We start from the raw sequence: 22942 nt of genomic DNA on the forward strand, positions 1-22942 counted from the left end.
ATACTAAGTTAAATTATCAAACTGATTCTTTTTCTTTTTCTTTTCCGTTTCCATTTCCAAATATATTTGATGAGCACTACAGTGCAAGGAGGCACACATGGAACGTGTGTGGAGCGTGGACTCAATTGATTGGGCACCCGACAGACCAAGGCCTTCACAGGTCTTAGGCCCACTCCCTGTACAAATCACACCGGTCTTCTCGTGGGCCCATTTAACTCCCATAAATAAATTTGGAAAAATTATTTTCATTTCTCTTTTGGCTAATTTTGAGTGAAAGTTGGGGAAAAAGGAGAGATTGGATATAAAAGGATAAAGAGCGGACACACATATATAGGATAGGATACTTATATATATATATTGGAGGATGATTTTGGGATGAATGTGTAAGCAATACCATATGTTGCTACCACTTGTATATCCCTTATTTTCCATTTGAATGTTAAATTAATATTATCTTCCACACATAACAACACTATATATGCAAGATACCTAGCTATAGGCCTGCTAATTTTCTGATATATATATATATATATATATACAATGAGTTTGGTTATTATCTATCTTTAATTTCTATAAACCTAATTGTCATTGAGATATATGCTAAATTGTTGATATTTATTCCTTCAATATTATTTTCTTCACTTTTAGTCTCGATCTTTCATATACAGCAGAAACAGATAGATACCAACAAATTAACAAACGACAATAATATTGGATTCTATCGATCTCTGCATGCATTCCAAATAATAAATAAAATAATTAAGCACCTTAATTATCTTGATATCTATATATACTTGAGTGACTACCAGTACATTTTGCCCTAACCATACAAAACAATTAATAATTCGGAAAATCATGACCCAAGTAATTAATGTTGATCCAACATCAACTTTTGACTTCAACTAATATAAGTGGAGTTATGTGACAATTCCACACTCTGACACTACTCACGCACATAGATATGCATGTACCTAGCTACTCCATTCAGACCACAAACTCGATCATGCATGCATAATTATATTGGTTCCTGACTCAATACTTAATTTATTCACATGCCCTAGCTCCTCCTAGCTTGTCCCATCGTGAGGATAAATAAATAAATTATATGTGCTATATAAATTGTGCATGCATAGAGAATTTGATATAATGAATATATTGTTCATGCTGTGTGTACGTCTACTCTACATATATAAATCCACTAGTAGTCTAGTTCTGTGCTTTATGTTCTTTGTCACCTTTGCATGCCCGGCCTTTATAGGACATGCATTTCAAGAACAATCTCCATTATATGATCAAACTAGTTGCCCCTAACCATCTCATATCTTCAACTTAATTTCTTTGTTACGAACTTAACTATTAGTATTAGTGGAATAATGTTAATGTTTAATCAACTCTCTTATTTTTAACTAGATTGTTTTCCTCGATCAATCGGGAGCACTTTTGAAAGAAAAAACATAGTGGGAGCACTTTTGAAAGAAAAACACAGTGGTGTTTAAAAGATAAACATGGAAGGAGGTGCTTCTTTTATTTTATGATCAGTAAAAGATAGGGTTAATTTCAACATAGTGCATCTTAGTGGATCCAATAAACTACACAAAGAGATTATTAATTAAATTCACAATGTACGTGTGCCATCCACATGCTCAACACGCACCTTATTCATTATTAAAACACACAAATTCTTCTTCTTTTTCTTTTTTCTTTTCCTTTTGTTTATGCCCAATAATCCAATAGAATTTTGTAAGATCGATCATGGCATTATCTATGAAGTTAGGAAAAGCAACACCCAAACTAAAGTTCCCATTTTATATATAAATCCAGCCCTTCTGTTTTTTTAGCACATGTGTGTATGAACTACACATTTGAGTTGTGTGTATGATTTTAATTTTATTTTTTTGATTGTGGTCAAACAACTTTTCTTATTACCAGTGACCAATTAGAAAGCATAGAGCTCCATATAGTTCTTACAAATTATGCAGTCAGTCCCTGTACCGGTCTGTGAGGGGTAGCCTCTTGTTTGCATGAGTGCCATTTGTTTCTGGCTTTTAGTATTCAAGAAAATATTCTGCATGTATATATATATATATTTGTTGCATGGCATATTGATGAAGTGAAAGACTTTATCTTGATACAATATGCATTGATTTGCTTCAAATGGTTTGTTTTTTTTATTTTTTTATTTTTTATAAGCAGCAAAGTATTAATTTATTTTCTCATAAAATGGGTAAAAAAGGAGGAAAAAACCATTGCTTATGAGTATATCAGCACGTAAAGTAATTAATTAATGAATGGTAAAAAAAAAAAACCCATCTATTGAAAATCAACAAATTAAATGAGTTAAAATTGAAAAATTAAAAGTTCATGAGTCTTGGGGCAAACCTGAGCAATCTATCCAAAGCATTTGGGGTGAACTTCCTTGCAAACAAGAAGCAAACATTGGTAGTATTCCCATTATACTCACATTGCCTACCAGCTGATCTTAATCTCTCCAAAAACCCAATGTTAACATCTGTTCTCTGGAACCTATTTGGGTGGGGTCCACCCTTTGACCAGTCAACCCAAGTCAAGGTTCTCTCCGAGTTCATTCTCCACCGTTTGATGTGAAGAAACGTTGGTAAGTAATGTTCATCCCCATAACATGATCCCCTGCAAAATTTCTTAAATGCAGAGTAGTAAATCTGGTCCGATATCACCTCGATAGCTAGTTCACGGTCCATTTCGAACCATTGAGAGCCTTTTCGCCATTCAGAGAGCCGAATCAGGGGTAACATTCCTCGGTTGTATCGGCCTCGCCCCACTGAGCCTGGCAAATCATACGACTCAACATACGTCTCGGTCGAGTTTATTAGGTAATTGTAGATTGTGGGGAAGTTGAAGAGTGGAATACAAGACTCCGAGAGGAGGACGAAGCGCTGGTTCGAGAAGTCCAGCAAGGCGTTGGCCAATAACCGCCGCTCCGCCTCCACCATGGTGAAGCTTCCCCATCGCACATCCTGCATGAAGCCACCATGAAGGAAGGAATCAACATTCAGTTTTGGTAGAGAGGCCCAGTTGACTGAGTAGGCCCAACACGTGACTTTCTGGATCAAGGCCCTTCACATGTTATTGGGCTCGATGAAAGAAAGAAAGGAATGTGGAAAAGTACTAAGCATGTGGAGGATATTTCTGTCTGCGTCTGGTTTATAAAGAAGTAGAATCCAAGCAATGCAAGAAACTCCCATAACCAGACAAAAAAAAAATCCCATAAAATATAGTAATAAAAATCATTTTAATAATAATAATAATAAAAGACGAATATTATAAGTAGTGACAGATATGCATGTGAGCTCCAATGAAATTGGGCCATAACGAATCCAACTTACTTCAAGGCCACTGTAAGAATGACACCTATCTATGACTTGTCTCAATATTCTAATTATTTCCATGATATAATTACTATTATCATCTAAACCACAAAATGCATGTTATAATACAATGTTAATTAATTAATTAATACAAATCCCCATCAACAATATTATTTTCGAATTTCCAATAATACTTTCCCCCTTAGACATATACTATAATTTTCTCATTTTTCATTGGCATATGTCATGCATGACACAAAAATGAATTAATTAGCTACCAAAATAGAGTTGTTTTACTAACCTTACTAGGAATCCTCCTTCCATAAAAGACAGAATTCTGTGGCACCTCTGTTTCATTGAAGGAAGGATTTGAATGGACATATATGGAATACAATCCTTCATGTCCTTGAAAGAATTTCTCCCACAAAGGAGCCAATGGAAGAGACCATCTAGTCAAAAACATAAAAGCAACCTTTGGTACTATCTTGAATGGATAGATACTTCTTTTTGGCACCATTGATGCCCTCCACAATAACTCCTCGTCTCCCATATCATGCATAACCTTGGAGGGCTTCAAGAACTCATTCAACCCAATATCACGAACCGCTGGCCGGGAAGGAGGAGGAGGTGGTGGTGGAGGAGGGGATGAATCGATTGGTTTTATGTTTGTTGAGAAGGTGGAGAATTGTTGGTTGAGTAAGAAAGTGAAGGACATGTCTTTGACGTATAAACCAAAGGTGATTCCAAGGACTACTCCAACGCCAAAGATGAGAAAATATGACATGATGTAGTGGAGTTGCATTTTGGGTTGATATTTTTGTTGTTCTTGCTGATGGGTTTTCATGGTTTGTGAGAGTTTTGAAGGATTTTTGGTGGGGAAGGGCAGGAGTAACGTTTGTTTGGAGGTTTTAATGGCCTTGTTTATGAAGAGAAAATGAAACCTATGTTATGAGTTTTAATGGGTTTTTATTGAGAGGGAGGGAGAGAGAAGAATAGAAAGAGAGGGAGGGAAAGGGAGGTTCTTGTCAAATCCAAAAGAGTTTTAGGTTTCCTTATTAAGAGATTTTAGGGATCCGAACCCACAATTGATACACTCAACTCAATAATCAATATATATTTTATATATATACACACACACACAATCACATATTAACTTGGCTGTATACTATATAAAAAATAACTTCTGATAAAAAAAATATATAAAAAATAACTTGGTTGAGACACCAAGAGATGTATATTAGCGATGATAGTCGCTTAATTATTTGAAAGATTGATTTTTTTTTTTGAATCTTAATCTGAGAATCTTGTCCCAAATCTCCTCCTTAAACACAATTAAGTGACTTCCATCTTCAGAGACAATTGGCTAACTGTCATTCCAAAATTCAAGCAAATTGATTCATTTTTAGTTACTGCCATGAACAAAGGAGGAATTCAAGGGTCTTGCCATATATTTATCACCAAGCTTCCATCAGCCAGCAAGCTTAAGTTAAGAATATGCTTCGTCTTCAAAAGCCCCCCTTCCGCATTTTGCTTCTCATACTTGTCACATTTCCGAGATATTTATTGTAGCAGCAGCGACGAAGCGTTTTCTTTTCAAAGTGCGTCAAGTCATTTTGGTGCGGGGGATTGAACCTGGATATCCATTATTGTAGCAGCAGAAACGTAGAGTTTTCATCGTTTTGTGGCCACCAAGGCTTCCAACTCAAGTGCTCAGCCAATGATTACCCCATCATTAAAAGTTGACATAAAACAGAATACGAGCACAATCAGAGTCACACTGTTTGATCTCAAGATAGAGCCGGCATTTTGTCAAACACTTCATCTGCAATGTTGAATCAGTATAACAGCCGCAACAGAATCAACAGTAGGTATCTCTCTCCAAGAATCATTTTTTATGGACTCATACAGTCACAACAAATCGTAGCACCTCTCAAAATTGATGAGATGATCAGGTGGACAAGCTTGGATATGCGTGCATTCTCTTTGTAGTTGAGTTCCAGATAGATGACAATCTTCACATTTTGTTTACGCGTACAAATTAAGTAAACCATTGCAGTGTCCCCCACACAACTGCGTTGACAAGTAAAAAATTCTTGATGAATCCCATGAAGTCGATTATTTTTTCCCGATGTAGGCTGCAAGTATGTTGTGAATTGACATTCTATTAAGGGGTGAGGTTGAGATAGATGTGAAACCATGAACTAGAATTCAGTTTCACGCAGTAGGAAGTCAACTCCTCTCTCACTATCCGTTCTTTTTTAATCTCCCCCTTGTCATTGTTTATTGTCTTAATGATTTAGATACTAATATAATAATGAAACAATCAAGGAAATCATTCAATTCAATTCAAAACAAATACTTCTTCAAGTTTTAAGAGGACTACAGATGTGCCTTCATCAACAAGAAACAGGACTTGAAAAAAAAAAAAAAAAAAAAAACACTGAATTCTAAGGACTGTGACTAGGTAAAATTTGGCGCAACTTGATAATGAACAACCAAGAAAAAAAGGATTAGAGAGAGAGAGCAATGTTGAGTCGGAGAGACACTTTCCTCTTATTGATCATATTTGCAGCAGCAATCCATAGTTTCAAAATGGGGTATTGTTCTCATGTGGAACCTCTGTTCTTCCAGTCCCGCTACTACACCAGTGTTGCTATCTTGATGTTTATGGCTTTTTCTTGGTCGTGCTGTTCCAGCAATCATCTGTCTAAACCCTGCGATCAGTACAAGTGCGGAGACATGTATTTTCAGTATCCTATGTGCGGTGGAAATCAATCTTCGTCCTGTGGCCGTAAAGAATTGGAGCTCAAGTGCATAGACAATCAGTATCCTTATCCTGTGATAGATATCAATTCACAGAGGTTCCGTGTTCTAAACCTCGAAGAAAGAAGCAACGTCACTGGGACAATAAGAGTTGCGCGAATGGATTTCTGGGATAGTATTTGTCCTGAGAGATTCGTGAACACTACCATGAACAACTCTTTCTTTAGCTACAGAAGTCATGTTCGCGAACTTGCTATGTTCTATGGCTGCCCTCAAGTGTCGTCCACACAAGTCCAAAATAATTACACTTGCTTCATCAAAGGTACCACAAGTGCAGCTTACTATGCAGATGAAGAACTCTTCATGCCAATTCTCACAGCTTGCCAGACACGAGTAATTGTTCCAGTACTTTCAACATCTCTTGATCAACTGAAGAATGGAAGTATGACCCTGCAAGAAACTCTCAAACAGGGGTTTGATATATGGTGGACGGACGTCCAAGAACCGGGAAACAATGACTTAATTTTGCAATCAAATTACTTTTATTGAAGTGGGAAACACCTATATATAGCTATTACATTGGTTTACAATTAATGATCTACGTAATTACAATCTCTATCAAAGTCACTATCAAAGTCAACAATTGAGGCATCAATTAGTCAACAATTGAGGCATCAATTATGAACTTAGACAAATCAATATTGATTGCCGAATCTTCAATTAAGGAAAGTCTTCAATCAATATTGAGTTTGTCAATAAAGTCTTCAATCAATAAAGTAAATCTTGGGTAAATCTTTGACTCTATTCAACACTCCCCCTCAAGGTGGTGCATAGACATCGTACATGCCCAGCTTGACAAGTGAATCAGCAAACACTGAATTTGACACTCCCTTGGTTAACACATCAGCCAACTGATCTTCGGTCTTCATATACGGAACTTCAATTATTTTTTCTTCTAGCTTTTCATACACGAAATTCCTATCAATTTCCACATGTTTAGTCCGATCATGTTGCACTGGGTTCTCAGCAATTTTAATTGCTGACTGATTATCACAATACAATTTCATTGGTCTTTTAATGGACAAACTCAGCTCCCCCATAAGCCGTTTGAGCCATAACAACTCACAAATACCTTTCACCATTGCTCTGTATTCGGCTTCTGCACTAGACAATGAGACAACTTTTTGCTTTTTACTTCTCCAAGTAACCAGATTTCCTCCAACAAAAGTTAAATACCCAGTGGTTGATCTTCTTCGGTCTCCTTTACCTGCCCAATCTGAGTCGGTATAGCCCCATACGTCTGCATGCCCATTCTTAAAAAAAAGTAAGCCTTTTCCCGGTGCAGATTTTAAATATCTCAGAATTCTAATAACTGCATCCATATGTTGTTTACCAGGATTGTGCATAAATCTACTCACAACACTGACCGCATATGCAATATCTGGCCTCGTATGAGACAAATAGATTAAACGCCCAACTAACCTTTGATATCGTAATTTGTCTATTGAAGTTTGATTCGAAGACTCTTCCAATCCATGATTTTGTTCCATAGGAGATCCAATTGGCTGACATCCAAGCATACCAGTTTCTGTTAATAAGTCAAGCACATACTTTCGTTGGGATAAAAATATTCCTTGCTCAGAACGAACAACTTCAATGCCCAAAAAATATTTTAATCCTCCCAAATCCTTCATATCAAATTCAGTTGACAAATAGTCTCTCAGTTTACGCATTTCTTCAGAATCATTGCCTGTCACTACCATGTCGTCAACATAAATAATGAGAGCCGTTAATTTATGACCAACTCTTTTCAAAAATAAAGTGTGATCTGCATTACTTTGCTTATAGCCGAATCTTCTCATAGCAAGTCGGAATCGACCAAACCAAGCTCGAGGAGATTGTTTCAACCCGTATAAGGCTTTCTTCAGTTTACACACGACACTTTGATCACCTGGAGCTTCATATCCTGGGGGCAGAGACATATAAACTTCTTCTTGTAGCTCACCATGTAAAAAAGCATTTTTTACATCATATTGTTGTAGAGGCCAATCAAAATTTGCAGCTAGGGATATTAGGACTCGAACCGTATTAATTTTTGCAACAGGAGCAAACGTTTCCTGATAATCAACCCCATACGTCTGGGTGAATCCTTTAGCCACAAGTCTAGCTTTATACCTATCAACCGAACCATCAGGCTTGCACTTGACGGTGTACACCCACCTACAACCAACAGCTTTTTTTCCTTTCGGCAACTCCACCAATTCCCAAGTTTGATTTTTCTCAAGTGCTGTCATCTCCTCAGTCATTGCAGTTGCCCATTTTGGATCCAACAACGCCTCTTGCACTTTAGTAGGAATATCTATGACAGTCATATTACTGACAAAGCTTCGGCATTCCTTTGACAGTCGGTGAGTGGATGCATACTGAGCAATAGGATATTTCACTTTTCGCACAACCTCTGGTGAAAATCTATCTGGTGGAACACCACGAGTACTTCTTGGTGGGAGTACGTATCTGTCAGTTTCAATCGAGACACAAGTATTATCACAAATATTGTTAGTATTAACATCAGACTCAATGCTTACCTCAGGAGGATCTGTACGAGGAGTATCGGGAGTGGGTACTAGCGAAGATGAGAGAGAGGGAGCTTCAGCAACAGTATCGGCAACACACAGTGGATCAGGAAACAACTCCATCCAATTTGGAGCTTCAACAACAGTATCACCACTCGGGCCCGGAAGCGTGGAATTGGGTGAAGAAAAAAACATTTCATGTTCAGAAAAGGTGACATCCATAGTAACATAGAACTTACTTGTAGGAGGATGAAAACAACGATAACCCTTTTGTGAAGGATGATAACCGACAAATACACACTTGAGGGCACAAGGATCAAGTTTCGTGCGGAGATGTTTCTGTAAATGTACAAACACAACACAACCAAACACCCGGGGAGGAAGTGTGAGGTGCGATGGCAGTGTTACATAGGATGCCAATTTATCAAGTGGTGTCTGAAATTGTAGAACACGAGTGGGTACCCTATTCAAAAGATATACAGCTGTGGTAACAGCTTCTTCCCAAAAACGTGGTGCCATGTGGGCTCCAATAAGGGCAGCACGTGTAATCTCCAAAATTTGTCTGTTTCGACGCTCAGCAACACCATTCTGTTGTGGTGTATAAGGACAAGTGGTTTCATGCAAAATTCCATGAGTCTGAAAATAAGCTTGTAACTCCTGATTTACAAATTCACCACCATTATCAGATCGAAGAACTTGTAAATTAGTAGAGAATTGTGTTTTGATCATGGTATGAAACGTGCGGAAGCAAGCAGCCACATCACTCTTATGACGCATAAGGTAAAGCCAAGTCATACGAGTGCAATCATCAATAAATAATACAAACCATCTAAAGCCAGTAGAAGTAGTAACAGGGGCAGGTCCCCAAACATCCGAATGAACCAACGCAAAAGGCACAACTCTTTTATTAGTACTATCAGAATAAGTAGCACGATGACTCTTGGCCAAAACACATGTATCACACTGAAAATTGGAAGGTTCACATGTAGAAAATAAAGTAGGAAATAAATATTTCAAGTACCCAAAGGAGACATGACCCAAACGATGATGCCATAACCGAATCTGATCTTCTGATGCCCTAGATGACCCTTTTGCTGATAGAGATCGTCCCATACTAACATCTTCCACATAATATAATCCCTCTCTCTTAGTACCACGCCCAATTATCTCCCCGCTGCAGAGATCCTGAAGGAAACAAAAAGTAGGATATATTAATACTAAACAATTTAGTTGTGTAGTAACTTGTGGCACAGATAAAAGATTATTGGAAAGAGCAGGAATCAATAAAGTGTGCTCCAAGGATAATGAAGGAGTTAAGTTAACCCTTCCAGCGCCCGTAACCGGATATGAAACACCATTGGCATTGGTGACAGTAGAGCAATTTGGTAAACAAGCATCATGTAATAAGGACGCATCAAAGGTCATATGATTAGTCGCACCAGAGTCAAGAATCCAACCGGGATCTTTTTCAGAATTTGTTGCAAGAAGGGCTAGACCAACACTACCTGACTGTTGGAGAAGAGTAGGATCTACCACAGAGTGAGTGATATCAACTGGAGTAGTGGAAGCCATGGTATCCATTGAAGAAGGAGTCGGTGCCATTGGGACTGTAGGTGAGGTGCATAGCGCAACTTTACCACCTTTTCGAGCTTGTAATCGCTCTTTGTGAGCCTGCCACCACTCGGGATATCCATGCTTTTTGAAGCAAGTATCTACAATATGTTTGGTGCTGCCGCAATGAGTACATTTACCACCAGTAGGTACTGACAGTGACAAAGAACTTGTTGGAGTTCCATATTTTCGAATTGCCATAGCCATCTGAGGAACTTCTGAAGACATCATTGTATTCCGGCGAAGTTCTTCACGTCTCACAGTTGAGAAAGCATTATCAGGACCAGGTAGAGGATTAGTACGAAGAATATCTCCCCGAACAGAATCATATATATCATCAAGCCCAGCCAAAAAAGAATAGACTCGATCTTCATCAATTTCAGCCATTCGAGTCTTAATCACATCTGGCTGAGTAAAGGTAATTGGACGACGATGATCAAGCTCCTGCCAAATAACCTTAAGATCGGAATAGTATGCAGCCACAGGTCGCCCTGCCTGCTTAGTTGCCATAGCTTTTCGAGACAGATCATACAAAATAGATTTATCAGCACCCTCAAAATATGTTTGAGACACAGCATCCCAAACATCATTCGCAGTGGGTAAACGAATAAAAAGATTCATTATATCGGCCTCCATAGAGCCAATAAGCCAGTCTTTTACAGTAGCATCCTCCATCATCCACTTGTTATATGTAGAGTCACTAACAGTAGGTTTCGAGGTCGTACCTTTGAGATATTCCATCTTTCCTCGTCCAGCAACGAACATAGTAACCACCTGAGACCAAAGAGTGAAATTTGAGCCATTCAGTTTGATCCCATAAGGAATAGAGGTTGGTTCTTGAGTTGGCGTCACCACAGGTGGAACTATAAGAGCACCGGATTCAGCCATGAGTTGTTTGTAATTTCTGGATGAGATTCTGGTTCAATGGTGCAATCGGCACCTGTTATGGACGAAGCAATCGGCTTCTGTCGGATGGTTGGAGCAGTCGGCCCCTAGTAGCTACGGTGATGGAGAGGTAGTATGTTAAGAGAACTTTGCTCCGATACCAACTTAATTTTGCAATCAAATTACTTTTATTGAAGTGGGAAACACCTATATATAGCTATTACATTGGTTTACAATTAATGATCTACGTAATTACAATCTCTATCAAAGTCACTATCAAAGTCAACAATTGAGGCATCAATTAGTCAACAATTGAGGCATCAATTATGAACTTAGACAAATCAATATTGATTGCCGAATCTTCAATTAAGGAAAGTCTTCAATCAATATTGAGTTTGTCAATAAAGTCTTCAATCAATAAAGTAAATCTTGGGTAAATCTTTGACTCTATTCAACACAATGGTCCTGGTGAGTCATCAGAAACTCTTACTATAAACTTCTTTGTACAAGGAATTAATAACAGATGACTGGCATTTCTTGTAGGATCTATTCAGATAGTGCTGATGATTGGTAAGACTCCCATAGTTCTTTTGACCTATGCTTTCTACAAACAACTAAAAACAAGGCAGATATTTATGAAATTATGGTTATACTCCCACTGCATCAAATTCCAATCTGTCTTGTTTTTCCTTCTCTTATAATTCATCTCTCTGTTGACAGCTGCTCCAGTGATGGGAACAGGGTTAATCTTTTGTATCGTTTTCTTCTGCTTTAAAAGAAAGATCCTGTCAATTACATTGACATGTTTTTGGCGGAAGTTCACAAAGAATGATCGAGACATTGAGGCAATCATCGGAGGCTATGGTCCTTTACCTCTAACAAGATATACTTTTTCATATGTTAAGCTTCTCACCAGTTGTTTCAAAGACAAAGTAGGAGAGGGAGGTTATGGGTGTGTGTACAAAGGAAAGCAACTTGATGGTCGCCTTGTCGCAGTGAAGGTCTTGGACACCACAAAAGGGAATGGAGAAGAGTTTATCAATGAAGTTTTGAGCATTAGCCGAACTTCCCATGTCAATATAGTCACCCTTTTGGGATTTTGTTTGGAAAGAAACCATAGAGCTCTCATCTATGAATTCATGCCTAATGGGTCTCTTGAAAAATTTATATATGACAAAGTTAGTTCAACTACCGATCAACAGTACTTGGGATGGGAAAAACTGTACCAGGTTGCAATCGGTATAGCACAAGGGCTTGAGTACTTGCACCATGGCTGCAACACCAGAATTCTGCATTTTGACATAAAGCCTCATAACATTCTTCTGGATGAAGACTTCCATCCAAAAATATCGGATTTCGGGTTGGCAAAACTCTGCACCAGGAAAGAAAGTTTTGTGTTAGTACTTGAGACTAGAGGCACCATAGGGTACATCGCTCCGGAAATGTTTAGCAGAAACTTCGGAGAAATTTCACACAAGTCTGATGTGTATAGCTATTGTATGATGATTCTCAACATGGTAGGAGGCAGAAATAATGCAGACATCAAAGCGGAAAACAGCAGTGACGCATAGTTCCCGCATCGGATCTATAAGCAACTCGTGAGGCAAAATGATTTAGGAATGAATATTGTCATGACTGAACAGGAAAATGGAACTGCAAAGAAGATGATTTTAGTGGGTTTGTGGTGCATACAGACGGATCCCTCGCGGAGGCCTTCCATGAAGAAGGTGTTAGATATGCTGGAAGGAAGTATAGACAATTTGCAGATTCCCCCTAAGCCCTTTCTGTCTTCTCCTCCTTCAAGATCACCATCAGAGTCTCTCACCTCATCAATGTTATGAAAAAAATATTTAGTCTCAAGAAAATGTGCTATACAAATAAATTTTTTTCAATGTAACTGTGTCAAAGTCAAATCTTACTTTATCTCATTCAGGTTTGTTCCAAATCTTATAGATCTGCAAAATCTGTTTTCTTGAACAAACAAAAAGGTTCGTCAACACTAGATCAACACAAGAGTAGCTGCCCTCTCTAATCTTCCAAAAACACAAAGAAACAACCTTTAAAGATCATCTATTTCAACTTGATGGATGCGGGACTCATGTATTATTCATCAATATATACGTAACATCCATCAACAGATCTAGTCTTGCAATCAAAATACTACACAAAGGTTTCATGCCTGATGGGAACAACAAGAAAAGGAGAGGCTTGAATTTCCTCGTAGACAGAGTCCAAAGGGGCATTAGATCTTATTATCTCTTGCCCTTGGAATCCGGCTACCAGAGAATTCAAGTCTACTGACAAAGCAGCCAAAACCAGACCCCATTGTATTTTGGTTCTCTCCTTACGAGTATGACATAATTCACTCTCTTCTCTTCATTTATATCTGACATTGTATGTGTATATTCTCTTGAATCTTGATTCAAATATTTTTTAAGGCTCTAGAAAACTATATCACTGCCATCTGAGATCGAGCGACTTATGTGAGGATACTATTCTGAAAACGCACAAGAAAATGTATAGACTTGTCATTTAACTTGAATATTTTCGAGGAACTCACAATTGATTCTCCCTTCCTCAAAAAATCAATGACAACCTCATGATCGATTTATCCAAAACAAAAATAAAGAAATAAATCTTTTTTACATGGATGATCCACCTTTGTTGTTACAAAACTGCATCCCTCTCTGTTCAACCGATGGGGCATACATTTATTGTCACAAAACTGAAGAGCTGAAAGACTCTAACAGCAGTGATCTTGAAGGAGAAGCTACAAAAGGTCGTGGCGGGACTTGCAAATTTTCTACACTTCCTTTCAACATATCCAAGACCTTACTAATGTTAGGCCTCTGCGATGGATCGGTTTGTATGCACCACAGACCCACCAAGACCATCTTCCTTGCAGCTTCATTTTCCAATTCAGTCATATCACCACCATTCCATCCGAAATCATTTTCTTCTTCAAGTCGTTTATAGATCCAATGTGGAAAATACTTCTCACTGCTATTTTCTCCGTTGATGTTCGTGTTTTTTCTCGCTCCAACCATCTCAAGGATCATCATTCCATAGCTATACACATCAGACTTGTGTGAAACTCCTCCAAAGTTTCTGCTAAACAATTCTGGAGCAATGTATCCGATGGTGCCTCTAGCCTCAGGGACTGACACAATACTTTCTTTCTTAATGCAGAGTTTTGCTAACCCAAAATCAGAGATCTTTGGACAAAAATCTTCGTCTAAAAGGATGTTGTGAGGCTTTATGTCGAAATGTAGAATCCTGGTCTTGCAGCCTCGGTGCAAGTATTCAAGCCCTTGAGCAATCTCGACTGCAATTCGAAACATATTTTCCCATCCCAAGAAATGGTGATTGGCATTTGTGTTACTCTTGTCATATAGAAACTTTTCGAGAGACCCATTAGACATGAATTCATATATGAGGGCTCTTTTGTTTCCTTCTAAACAGAATCCCAAAAGAGTGACAATGTTGACATGGGAAGTTCTGCTAATGCTCAAAACCTCATTGACAAAATCTTGTCCATTCCCTTTTGTAGTGTTTAGGACCTTCACTGCAACAAGACAACCGTCAAGTAGTTTTCCCTTGTAGACACACCCATAACCCCCTTGTCCTAATTTTTCTTCGAAAGAGCATGTGATCTTCTTTATATCTGAGAAACTATATCTTTTCAGAGGTAAAGGACCGTAATCATGAATAATTGCCTCAAGTTCTTGATCATCCTTATATGATAGAATCTTTCGTTTGACGTAGAAAACAATTAGTATCATGGTGCACATAATGGCTACGCTCCCAAATCCTGTTTAAAGAAGATTAAGAATTTTAAGCAGTCCCTCCTGATTCATATTGAATTGGAGAAAGCAAAGAAAATCAAACTTTATGGAGCATGAGTGCATGGCTTACCTATACCAACCTTCAGCTTCCATCTCGATTGATCTACAACAAAATCGAAAATGAGCCGTTACTAGGGTATTTAAGACATCAAGAAAACGAGTGAGAGAAAAGAAATCACATCTATCCTTAACCTAATCATATCATCATAAATTACATTTGATGGTTAATACAAGAAAATGTCCATTATGGCTTGTTCGCCACATTGTTTCATCATTTAGCTTGACAAGAATGTTGTGACACGATCACAAAAAGTTGAGTCCTCAAAACGAAAGAATGAAAGCCCAAGTAAACTCCGACAGTTGAGAATATATATTTATTTTATCTTATGCAACAGATCGAAGACAAGACGTAGATAACTGATAGCTCCCAGAACTTGAGCTTCTAGCTAGCTAGGTCTGAGACAACTCCACAAAACAACACAGAGATGCTAAACCTGGAGAACACATAACACAGCTGCAAGATCGATCTTCACAGAGACTAATAGATCAACAACCAACTACACCAATTCTTGATACCAAAAAAGAAGAGTACACCACAGAACAAGTAACACTTAACTCCCAAGTAAAGACAAGGTCTAGATTTTATCTTCTAGAACTTGTTAGTGCAGCACCATACAAAAGGCAAGATAAAAATATATATAATAAAGCCAAATGACATGGCAGTCCACATAAGCAATCATAAACACTTGCTCAACAAGAGCTAAGTCAACACGGTTAAAATAAGAACCAAACTAAGCTCCAGGACTCATCTCTTCAACAATAACTATGACGTTTAATTAACATTAGTACGGAATTGATGAAGTTGTGGCTTGGTTCAGAAAATGCAGAGCAGCAAGTAAAACAAGCATGGAAATAGTGAGATTAGAATGATTGCGAGTTCAGACTAGTCTTAGGAACTATTAATTCAACCATACTGATCGAAAGAGTAATGCACTTGCCTCTTCCTTCATTTGCAATGCGACATTGAATTTCTCCTTTGCTGTTTGTCTGACATGCACCTCCTCTACGGTGACATGCAACGCAAGCAGGTGGATGAGTCTGGTTTCTACCACCATCGTCAGCTAGAAAGAGCATCAGACAAGAGAGTGCAAGGAAGATGAACAATACACACTTTGGCTTGATAAAGAAAGGTTAATAGAAAAGTGAAATGATATGTTTGATCTACCTTGGCAAGATCTTTAGTTTTCTCATTCAAATATGTTAGTTGTGTTGAATAGAGTCAAAGATTTACCCAAGATTTACTTTATTGATTGAAGACTTTATTGACAAACTCAATATTGATTGAAGACTTTCCTTAATTGAAGATTCGGCAATCAATATTGATTTGTCTAAGTTCATAATTGATGCCTCAATTGTTGACTAATTGATGCCTCAATTGTTGACTTTGATAAAGATTGTAATTACGTAGATCATTAATTGTAAACCAATGTAATAGCTATATATAGGTGTTTCCCACTTCAATAAAAGTAATTGATTGCAAAATTAAGTTGGTATCGGAGCAGGTTCTCTTAACATACTACCTCTCCATCACCGTAGCTACTAGGGGCCGACTGCTCCAACCATCCGACAGAAGCCGATTGCTTCGTCCATAACAGGTGCCGATTGCACCATTGAACCAGAATCTCATCCAGAAATTACAAACAACTCATGGCTGAATCCGGTGCTCTTATAGTTCCACCTGTGGTGACGCCAACTCAAGAACCAACCTCTATTCCTTATGGGATCAAACTGAATGGCTCAAATTTCACTCTTTGGTCTCAGGTGGTTACTATGTTCGTTGCTGGACGAGGAAAGATGGAATATCTCAAAGGTACGACCTCGAAACCTACTGTTAGTGACTCTACATATAACAAGTGGATGATGGAGGATGCTACTGTAAAAGGCTGGCTTATTGGCTCTATGGAGGCCGATATAATGAATCTTTTTATTCGTTTACCCACTGCGAATGATGTTTGGGATGCTGTGTCTCAAACATATTTTGAGGGTGCTGATAAATCTATTTTGTATGATCTGTCTCGAAAAGCTATGACAACTAAGCAGGCAGGGCGACCTGTGGCTGCATACTATTCCGATCTTAAGGTTATTTGGCAGGAGCTTGATCATCGTCGTCCAATTACCTTTACTCAGCCAGATGTGATTAAGACTCGAATGGCTGAAATTGATGAAGATCGAGTCTATTCTTTTTTGGCTGGGCTTGATGATATATATGATTCTGTTCGGGGAGATATTCTTCGTACTAATCCTCTACCTGGACCTGATAATGCTTTCTCAACTGTGAGACGTGAAGAACTTCGCCGGAATACAATGATGTCTTCAGAAGTTCCTCAGATGGCTATGGCAGTTCGAAAATATGGAACTCCAACAAGTTCTTTGTCACTGTCAGTACCTACTGGTGGTAAATGTACTCATTGCGGCAGCACCAAACATATTGTAGATACTTGCTTCAAAAAGCATGGATATCCCGAGTGGTGGCAGGCTCACAAAGAGCGATTACAAGCTCGAAAAGGTGGTAAAGTTGCGCTATGCACCTCACCTACAGTCCCAATGGCACCGACTCCTTCTTCAATGGATACCATGGCTTCCACTACTCCAGTTGATATCACTCACTCTGTGGTAGATCCTACTCTTCTCCAACAGTCAGGTAGTGTTGGTCTAGCCCTTCTTGCAACAAATTCTGAAAAAGATCCCGGTTGGATTCTTGACTCTGGTGCGACTAATCGTATGACCTTTGATGCGTCCTTATTACATGATGCTTGTTTACCAAATTGCTCTACTGTCACCAATGCCAATGGTGTTTCATATCCGGTTACGGGCGCTGGAAGGGTTAACTTAACTCCTTCATTATCCTTGGAGCACACTTTATTGATTCCTGCTCTTTCCAATAATCTTTTATCTGTGCCACAAGTTACTACACAACTAAATTGTTTAGTATTAATATATCCTACTTTTTGTTTCCTTCAGGATCTCTGCAGCGGGGAGATAATTGGGCGTGGTACTAAGAGAGAGGGATTATATTATGTGGAAGATGTTAGTATGGGACGATCTCTATCAGCAAAAGGGTCATCTAGGGCATCAGAAGATCAGATTCGGTTATGGCATCATCGTTTGGGTCATGTCTCCTTTGGGTACTTGAAATATTTATTTCCTACTTTATTTTCTACATGTGAACCTTCCAATTTTCAGTGTGATACATGTGTTTTGGCCAAGAGTCATCGTGCTACTTATTCTGATAGTACTAATAAAAGAGTTGTGCCTTTTGCGTTGGTTCATTCGGATGTTTGGGGACCTGCCCCTATTACTACTTCTACTGGCTTTAGATGGTTTGTATTATTTATTGATGATTGCACTCGTATGACTTGGCTTTACCTTATGCGTCATAAGAGTGATGTGGCTGCTTGCTTCCGCACGTTTCATACCATGATCAAAACACAATTCTATACTAATTTACAAGTTCTTCGATCTGATAATGGTGGTGAATTTGTAAATCAGGAGTTACAAGCTTATTTTCAGACTCATGGAATTTTGCATGAAACCACTTGTCCTTATACACCACAACAGAATGGTGTTGCTGAGCGCCGAAACAGACAAATTTTGGAGATTACACGTGCTGCCCTTATTGGAGCCCACATGGCACCACGTTTTTGGGAAGAAGCTGTTACCACAGCTGTATATCTTTTGAATAGGGTACCCACTCGTGTTCTACAATTTCAGACACCACTTGATAAATTGGCATCCTATGTAACACTGCCATCGCACCTCACACTTCCTCCCCGGGTGTTTGGTTGTGTTGTGTTTGTACATTTACAGAAACATCTCCGCACGAAACTTGATCCTTGTGCCCTCAAGTGTGTATTTGTCGGTTATCATCCTTCACAAAAGGGTTATCGTTGTTTTCATCCTCCTACAAGTAAGTTCTATGTTACTATGGATGTCACCTTTTCTGAACATGAAATGTTTTTTTCTTCACCCAATTCCACGCTTCCGGGCCCGAGTGGTGATACTGTTGTTGAAGCTCCAAATTGGATGGAGTTGTTTCCTGATCCACTGTGTGTTGCCGATACTGTTGCTGAAGCTCCCTCTCTCTCATCTTCGCTAGTACCCACTCCCGATACTCCTCGTACAGATCCTCCTGAGGTAAGCATTGAGTCTGATGTTAATACTAACAATATTTGTGATAATACTTGTGTCTCGATTGAAACTGACAGATACGTACTCCTACCAAGAAGTACTCGTGGTGTTCCACCAGATAGATTTTCACCAGAGGTTGTGCGAAAAGTGAAATATCCTATTGCTCAGTATGCATCCACTCACCGACTGTCAAAGGAATGCCGAAGCTTTGTCAGTAATATGACTGTCATAGATATTCCTACTAAAGTGCAAGAGGCGTTGTTGGATCCAAAATGGGCAACTGCAATGACTGAGGAGATGACAGCACTTGAGAAAAATCAAACTTGGGAATTGGTGGAGTTGCCGAAAGGAAAAAAAGCTGTTGGTTGTAGGTGGGTGTACACCGTCAAGTGCAAGCCTGATGGTTCGGTTGATAGGTATAAAGCTAGACTTGTGGCTAAAGGATTCACCCAGACGTATGGGGTTGATTATCAGGAAACGTTTGCTCCTGTTGCAAAAATTAATACGGTTCGAGTCCTAATATCCCTAGCTGCAAATTTTGATTGGCCTCTACAACAATATGATGTAAAAAATGCTTTTTTACATGGTGAGCTACAAGAAGAAGTTTATATGTCTCTGCCCCCAGGATATGAAGCTCCAGGTGATCAAAGTGTCGTGTGTAAACTGAAGAAAGCCTTATACGGGTTGAAACAATCTCCTCGAGCTTGGTTTGGTCGATTCCGACTTGCTATGAGAAGATTCGGCTATAAGCAAAGTAATGCAGATCACACTTTATTTTTGAAAAGAGTTGGTCATAAATTAACGGCTCTCATTATTTATGTTGACGACATGGTAGTGACAGGCAATGATTCTGAAGAAATGCGTAAACTGAGAGACTATTTGTCAACTGAATTTGATATGAAGGATTTGGGAGGATTAAAATATTTTTTGGGCATTGAAGTTGTTCGTTCTGAGCAAGAAATATTTTTATCCCAACGAAAGTATGTGCTTGACTTATTAACAGAAACTGGTATGCTTGGATGTCAGCCAATTGGATCTCCTATGGAACAAAATCATGGATTGGAAGAGTATTCGAATCAAACTTCAATAGACAAATTACGATATCAAAGGTTAGTTGGGCGTTTAATCTATTTGTCTCATACGAGGCCAGATATTGCATATGCGGTCAGTGTTGTGAGTAGATTTATGCACAATCCTGGTAAACAACATATGGATGCAGTTATTAGAATTCTAAGATATTTAAAATCTGCACCGGGAAAAGGCTTACTTTTTTCTAAGAATGGGCATGCAGAAGTATGGGGCTATACCGACTCAGATTGGGCAGGTAAAGGAGACCGAAGAAGATCAACCACTGGGTATTTAACTTTTGTTGGAGGAAATCTGGTTACTTGGAGAAGTAAAAAGCAAAAAGTTGTCTCATTGTCTAGTGCAGAAGCCGAATACAGAGCAATGGTGAAAGGTATTTGTGAGTTGTTATGGCTCAAACGGCTTATGGGGGAGCTGAGTTTGTCCATTAAAAGACCAATGAAATTGTATTGTGATAATCAGTCAGCAATTAAAATTGCTGAGAACCCAGTGCAACATGATCGGACTAAACATGTGGAAATTGATAGGAATTTCGTGTATGAAAAGCTAGAAGAAAAAATAATTGAAGTTCCGTATATGAAGACCGAAGATCAGTTGGCTGATGTGTTAACCAAGGGAGTGTCAAATTCAGTGTTTGCTGATTCACTTGTCAAGCTGGGCATGTACGATGTCTATGCACCACCTTGAGGGGGAGTGTTGAATAGAGTCAAAGATTTACCCAAGATTTACTTTATTGATTGAAGACTTTATTGACAAACTCAATATTGATTGAAGACTTTCCTTAATTGAAGATTCGGCAATCAATATTGATTTGTCTAAGTTCATAATTGATGCCTCAATTGTTGACTAATTGATGCCTCAATTGTTGACTTTGATAAAGATTGTAATTACGTAGATCATTAATTGTAAACCAATGTAATAGCTATATATAGGTGTTTCCCACTTCAATAAAAGTAATTGATTGCAAAATTAAGTAGTTGACTTGGAAATTCAGGTTTTAACTGAGGAAACCATATATAATAGACTCCACCTAAACAAAACATCACTTAAAAGACTCGACTTCCTAGACTTTTCAATAATTTGAAAAGTCAGAATGATAGTTTTGGTTGGAGTTATTTTCTGCTTCTTAAGAAGATGCATAATGGTAATGCAATTACCAGTCTTTCTCATAATGAAAGAAGAAACTCTGGCAAAAGCTCCAAAATTTTTGAAGAATTTGTTCATTATTATTTTGGTTGCTGGTTGATTTACCTCATATACAGCTTGTTGATGGAAACTCTCTATACTAACGAAATTTGAATCACTGACGAGATACCAGAAACGGTGAACCTCCTAATGAAAGAAACATAACATGAAAGCGCAAGGCATAGGGTTAACAATCGATCTAAAACTCAGATACTTGGATTGTCGCGCTCTTCCTAACTACTTGATAAGTCTCATGGGTATTGATATGAAGTTTTGAAATTTAGATCCCCGCTGAGAATATTCATCTCAGCCAACTACAACTCCTAACCTCGTGATTAGGAAGCTTAGAAATGATTAGGAAGCTTTGAAGGGGTTGTGGGTATCGGAAATTTAGGTGAACACAAACCAAGATTTTTCGAAAATAACAACAATGTGAAGAAAATTTCATGCGTACCTGTAATGTGATCATCACAAGTTAAAGGATGAGGTCTGTCTCGACAGAAGCAGATGAACTCCGGTGAATCCTGCGAAGCTGCAGTCAAATTGGTTCCACAATTCCCTCCGGATTTCTCACAAGCATCACAGAGAATACTATAGTTAGTGTAGTCGTAACTTACAAGAAAAGGCTTTCCCAAAGCCTCTCCTAGTCCAACTGATGTGTTCCCAGCAATAAGTTGAGTAAGAATATTTGTTTCGACAGGAACTTTAACTTGGATAGCACATGCGTACACACCAGAGCTCTCGTTGGGGTCTTTTGCGTAGAAACCAGAGGTCTGGATGGGGAAACATGTGAAACTACCGCTGAAAGGTGAGGAAGAAATTTTTGTTGTGGAAGAATTTGGGATTATGCAGTTGTAAAGCAGGGTTAAGTTTTGTAAAGGGGAAGGGTAATAAAATGGATGGACTAAAGATGCGTTATTTGAGGGTGAAGAACATATCTCATTGGAGGGTTCGGATCGTTTTACTTGTATATCAGTTGTATGAGAATAAGTATTTATGCCGACTACCTGATACTCATGTTGGTTGATGAGTATTGTGGATGCATTGTTTCCACATGTGAGCTCAAGCTGTTGGAGACCACACTTTCGAGGTCGGATATTGCCCCAGAAAGGATATGTAATGTTCACGAGTTCTCCACACGCGTAAGGAACACTGCAGTCGGAGAAGCTTTGATCATCAGCACGGGCAAGTACGAAGAAGACGAAGAAGAAGAAGAAATAATAAGTGTGATTCATTGTGGGTGATGAAACAGAGAAAGAAGAGAGATTGCAAAAATATTTGGTATCAGTTGTTGACCAAAAGAGTCATGTAAGGTGAATTCCGCAATCACTAAAAAAAATTCATGGAAGCTCTTGTTGTATCATTTTCGAGGAGACCGGAGGAGCTGGGTATGTTGTTTTTGGTCTAATTGTTGAAATTTTGATCAAAAAATTGGGTGGTGTTAGTTTGAAGAATGTCCGGA

General features: G+C 38.6%; 2 protein-coding genes and 1 pseudogene across 3 annotated transcripts; 1 reads left to right on the top strand and 2 right to left on the bottom strand.

Annotated features, from left to right (window-relative positions):
* Positions 1–2351: 2351 nt before the first annotated feature.
* On the bottom strand, positions 2352–4128 carry LOC120016030 (glycosyltransferase BC10-like). The gene is made up of 2 exons (XM_038868600.1): positions 3646–4128; positions 2352–2993 (listed from the first exon to the last, which is right to left on the bottom strand). The coding sequence occupies exons 1-2, from the start codon at positions 4126–4128 to the stop codon at positions 2352–2354; spliced, it is 1125 nt and encodes a 374-aa protein (XP_038724528.1).
* Positions 4129–5769: 1641 nt separating this feature from the next.
* LOC120016504 lies at positions 5770–13092 on the top strand (annotated as a pseudogene).
* A 589-nt stretch (positions 13093–13681) lies between these two features.
* On the bottom strand, positions 13682–22915 carry LOC120016102 (LEAF RUST 10 DISEASE-RESISTANCE LOCUS RECEPTOR-LIKE PROTEIN KINASE-like 2.1). Of its 2 annotated transcripts, XM_038868707.1 has the most exons (4): positions 21935–22915; positions 16020–16142; positions 15092–15124; positions 13682–14987 (listed from the first exon to the last, which is right to left on the bottom strand). In XM_038868707.1, the coding sequence occupies exons 1-4, from the start codon at positions 22713–22715 to the stop codon at positions 13894–13896; spliced, it is 2031 nt and encodes a 676-aa protein (XP_038724635.1). In that variant the 5' UTR covers positions 22716–22915; the 3' UTR covers positions 13682–13893. The 2 variants fall into 2 exon arrangements, with proteins under 2 accessions (XP_038724635.1, XP_038724636.1); XM_038868708.1 differs by lacking the exon at positions 16020–16142.
* Between the last annotated feature and the right edge of the window lie 27 nt (positions 22916–22942).

The sequence above is a fragment of the Tripterygium wilfordii genome, chromosome 15 (genome assembly GCF_013401445.1).
Source record: "Tripterygium wilfordii isolate XIE 37 chromosome 15, ASM1340144v1, whole genome shotgun sequence".
NCBI classification, from domain to species: Eukaryota; Viridiplantae; Streptophyta; class Magnoliopsida; order Celastrales; family Celastraceae; genus Tripterygium; species Tripterygium wilfordii.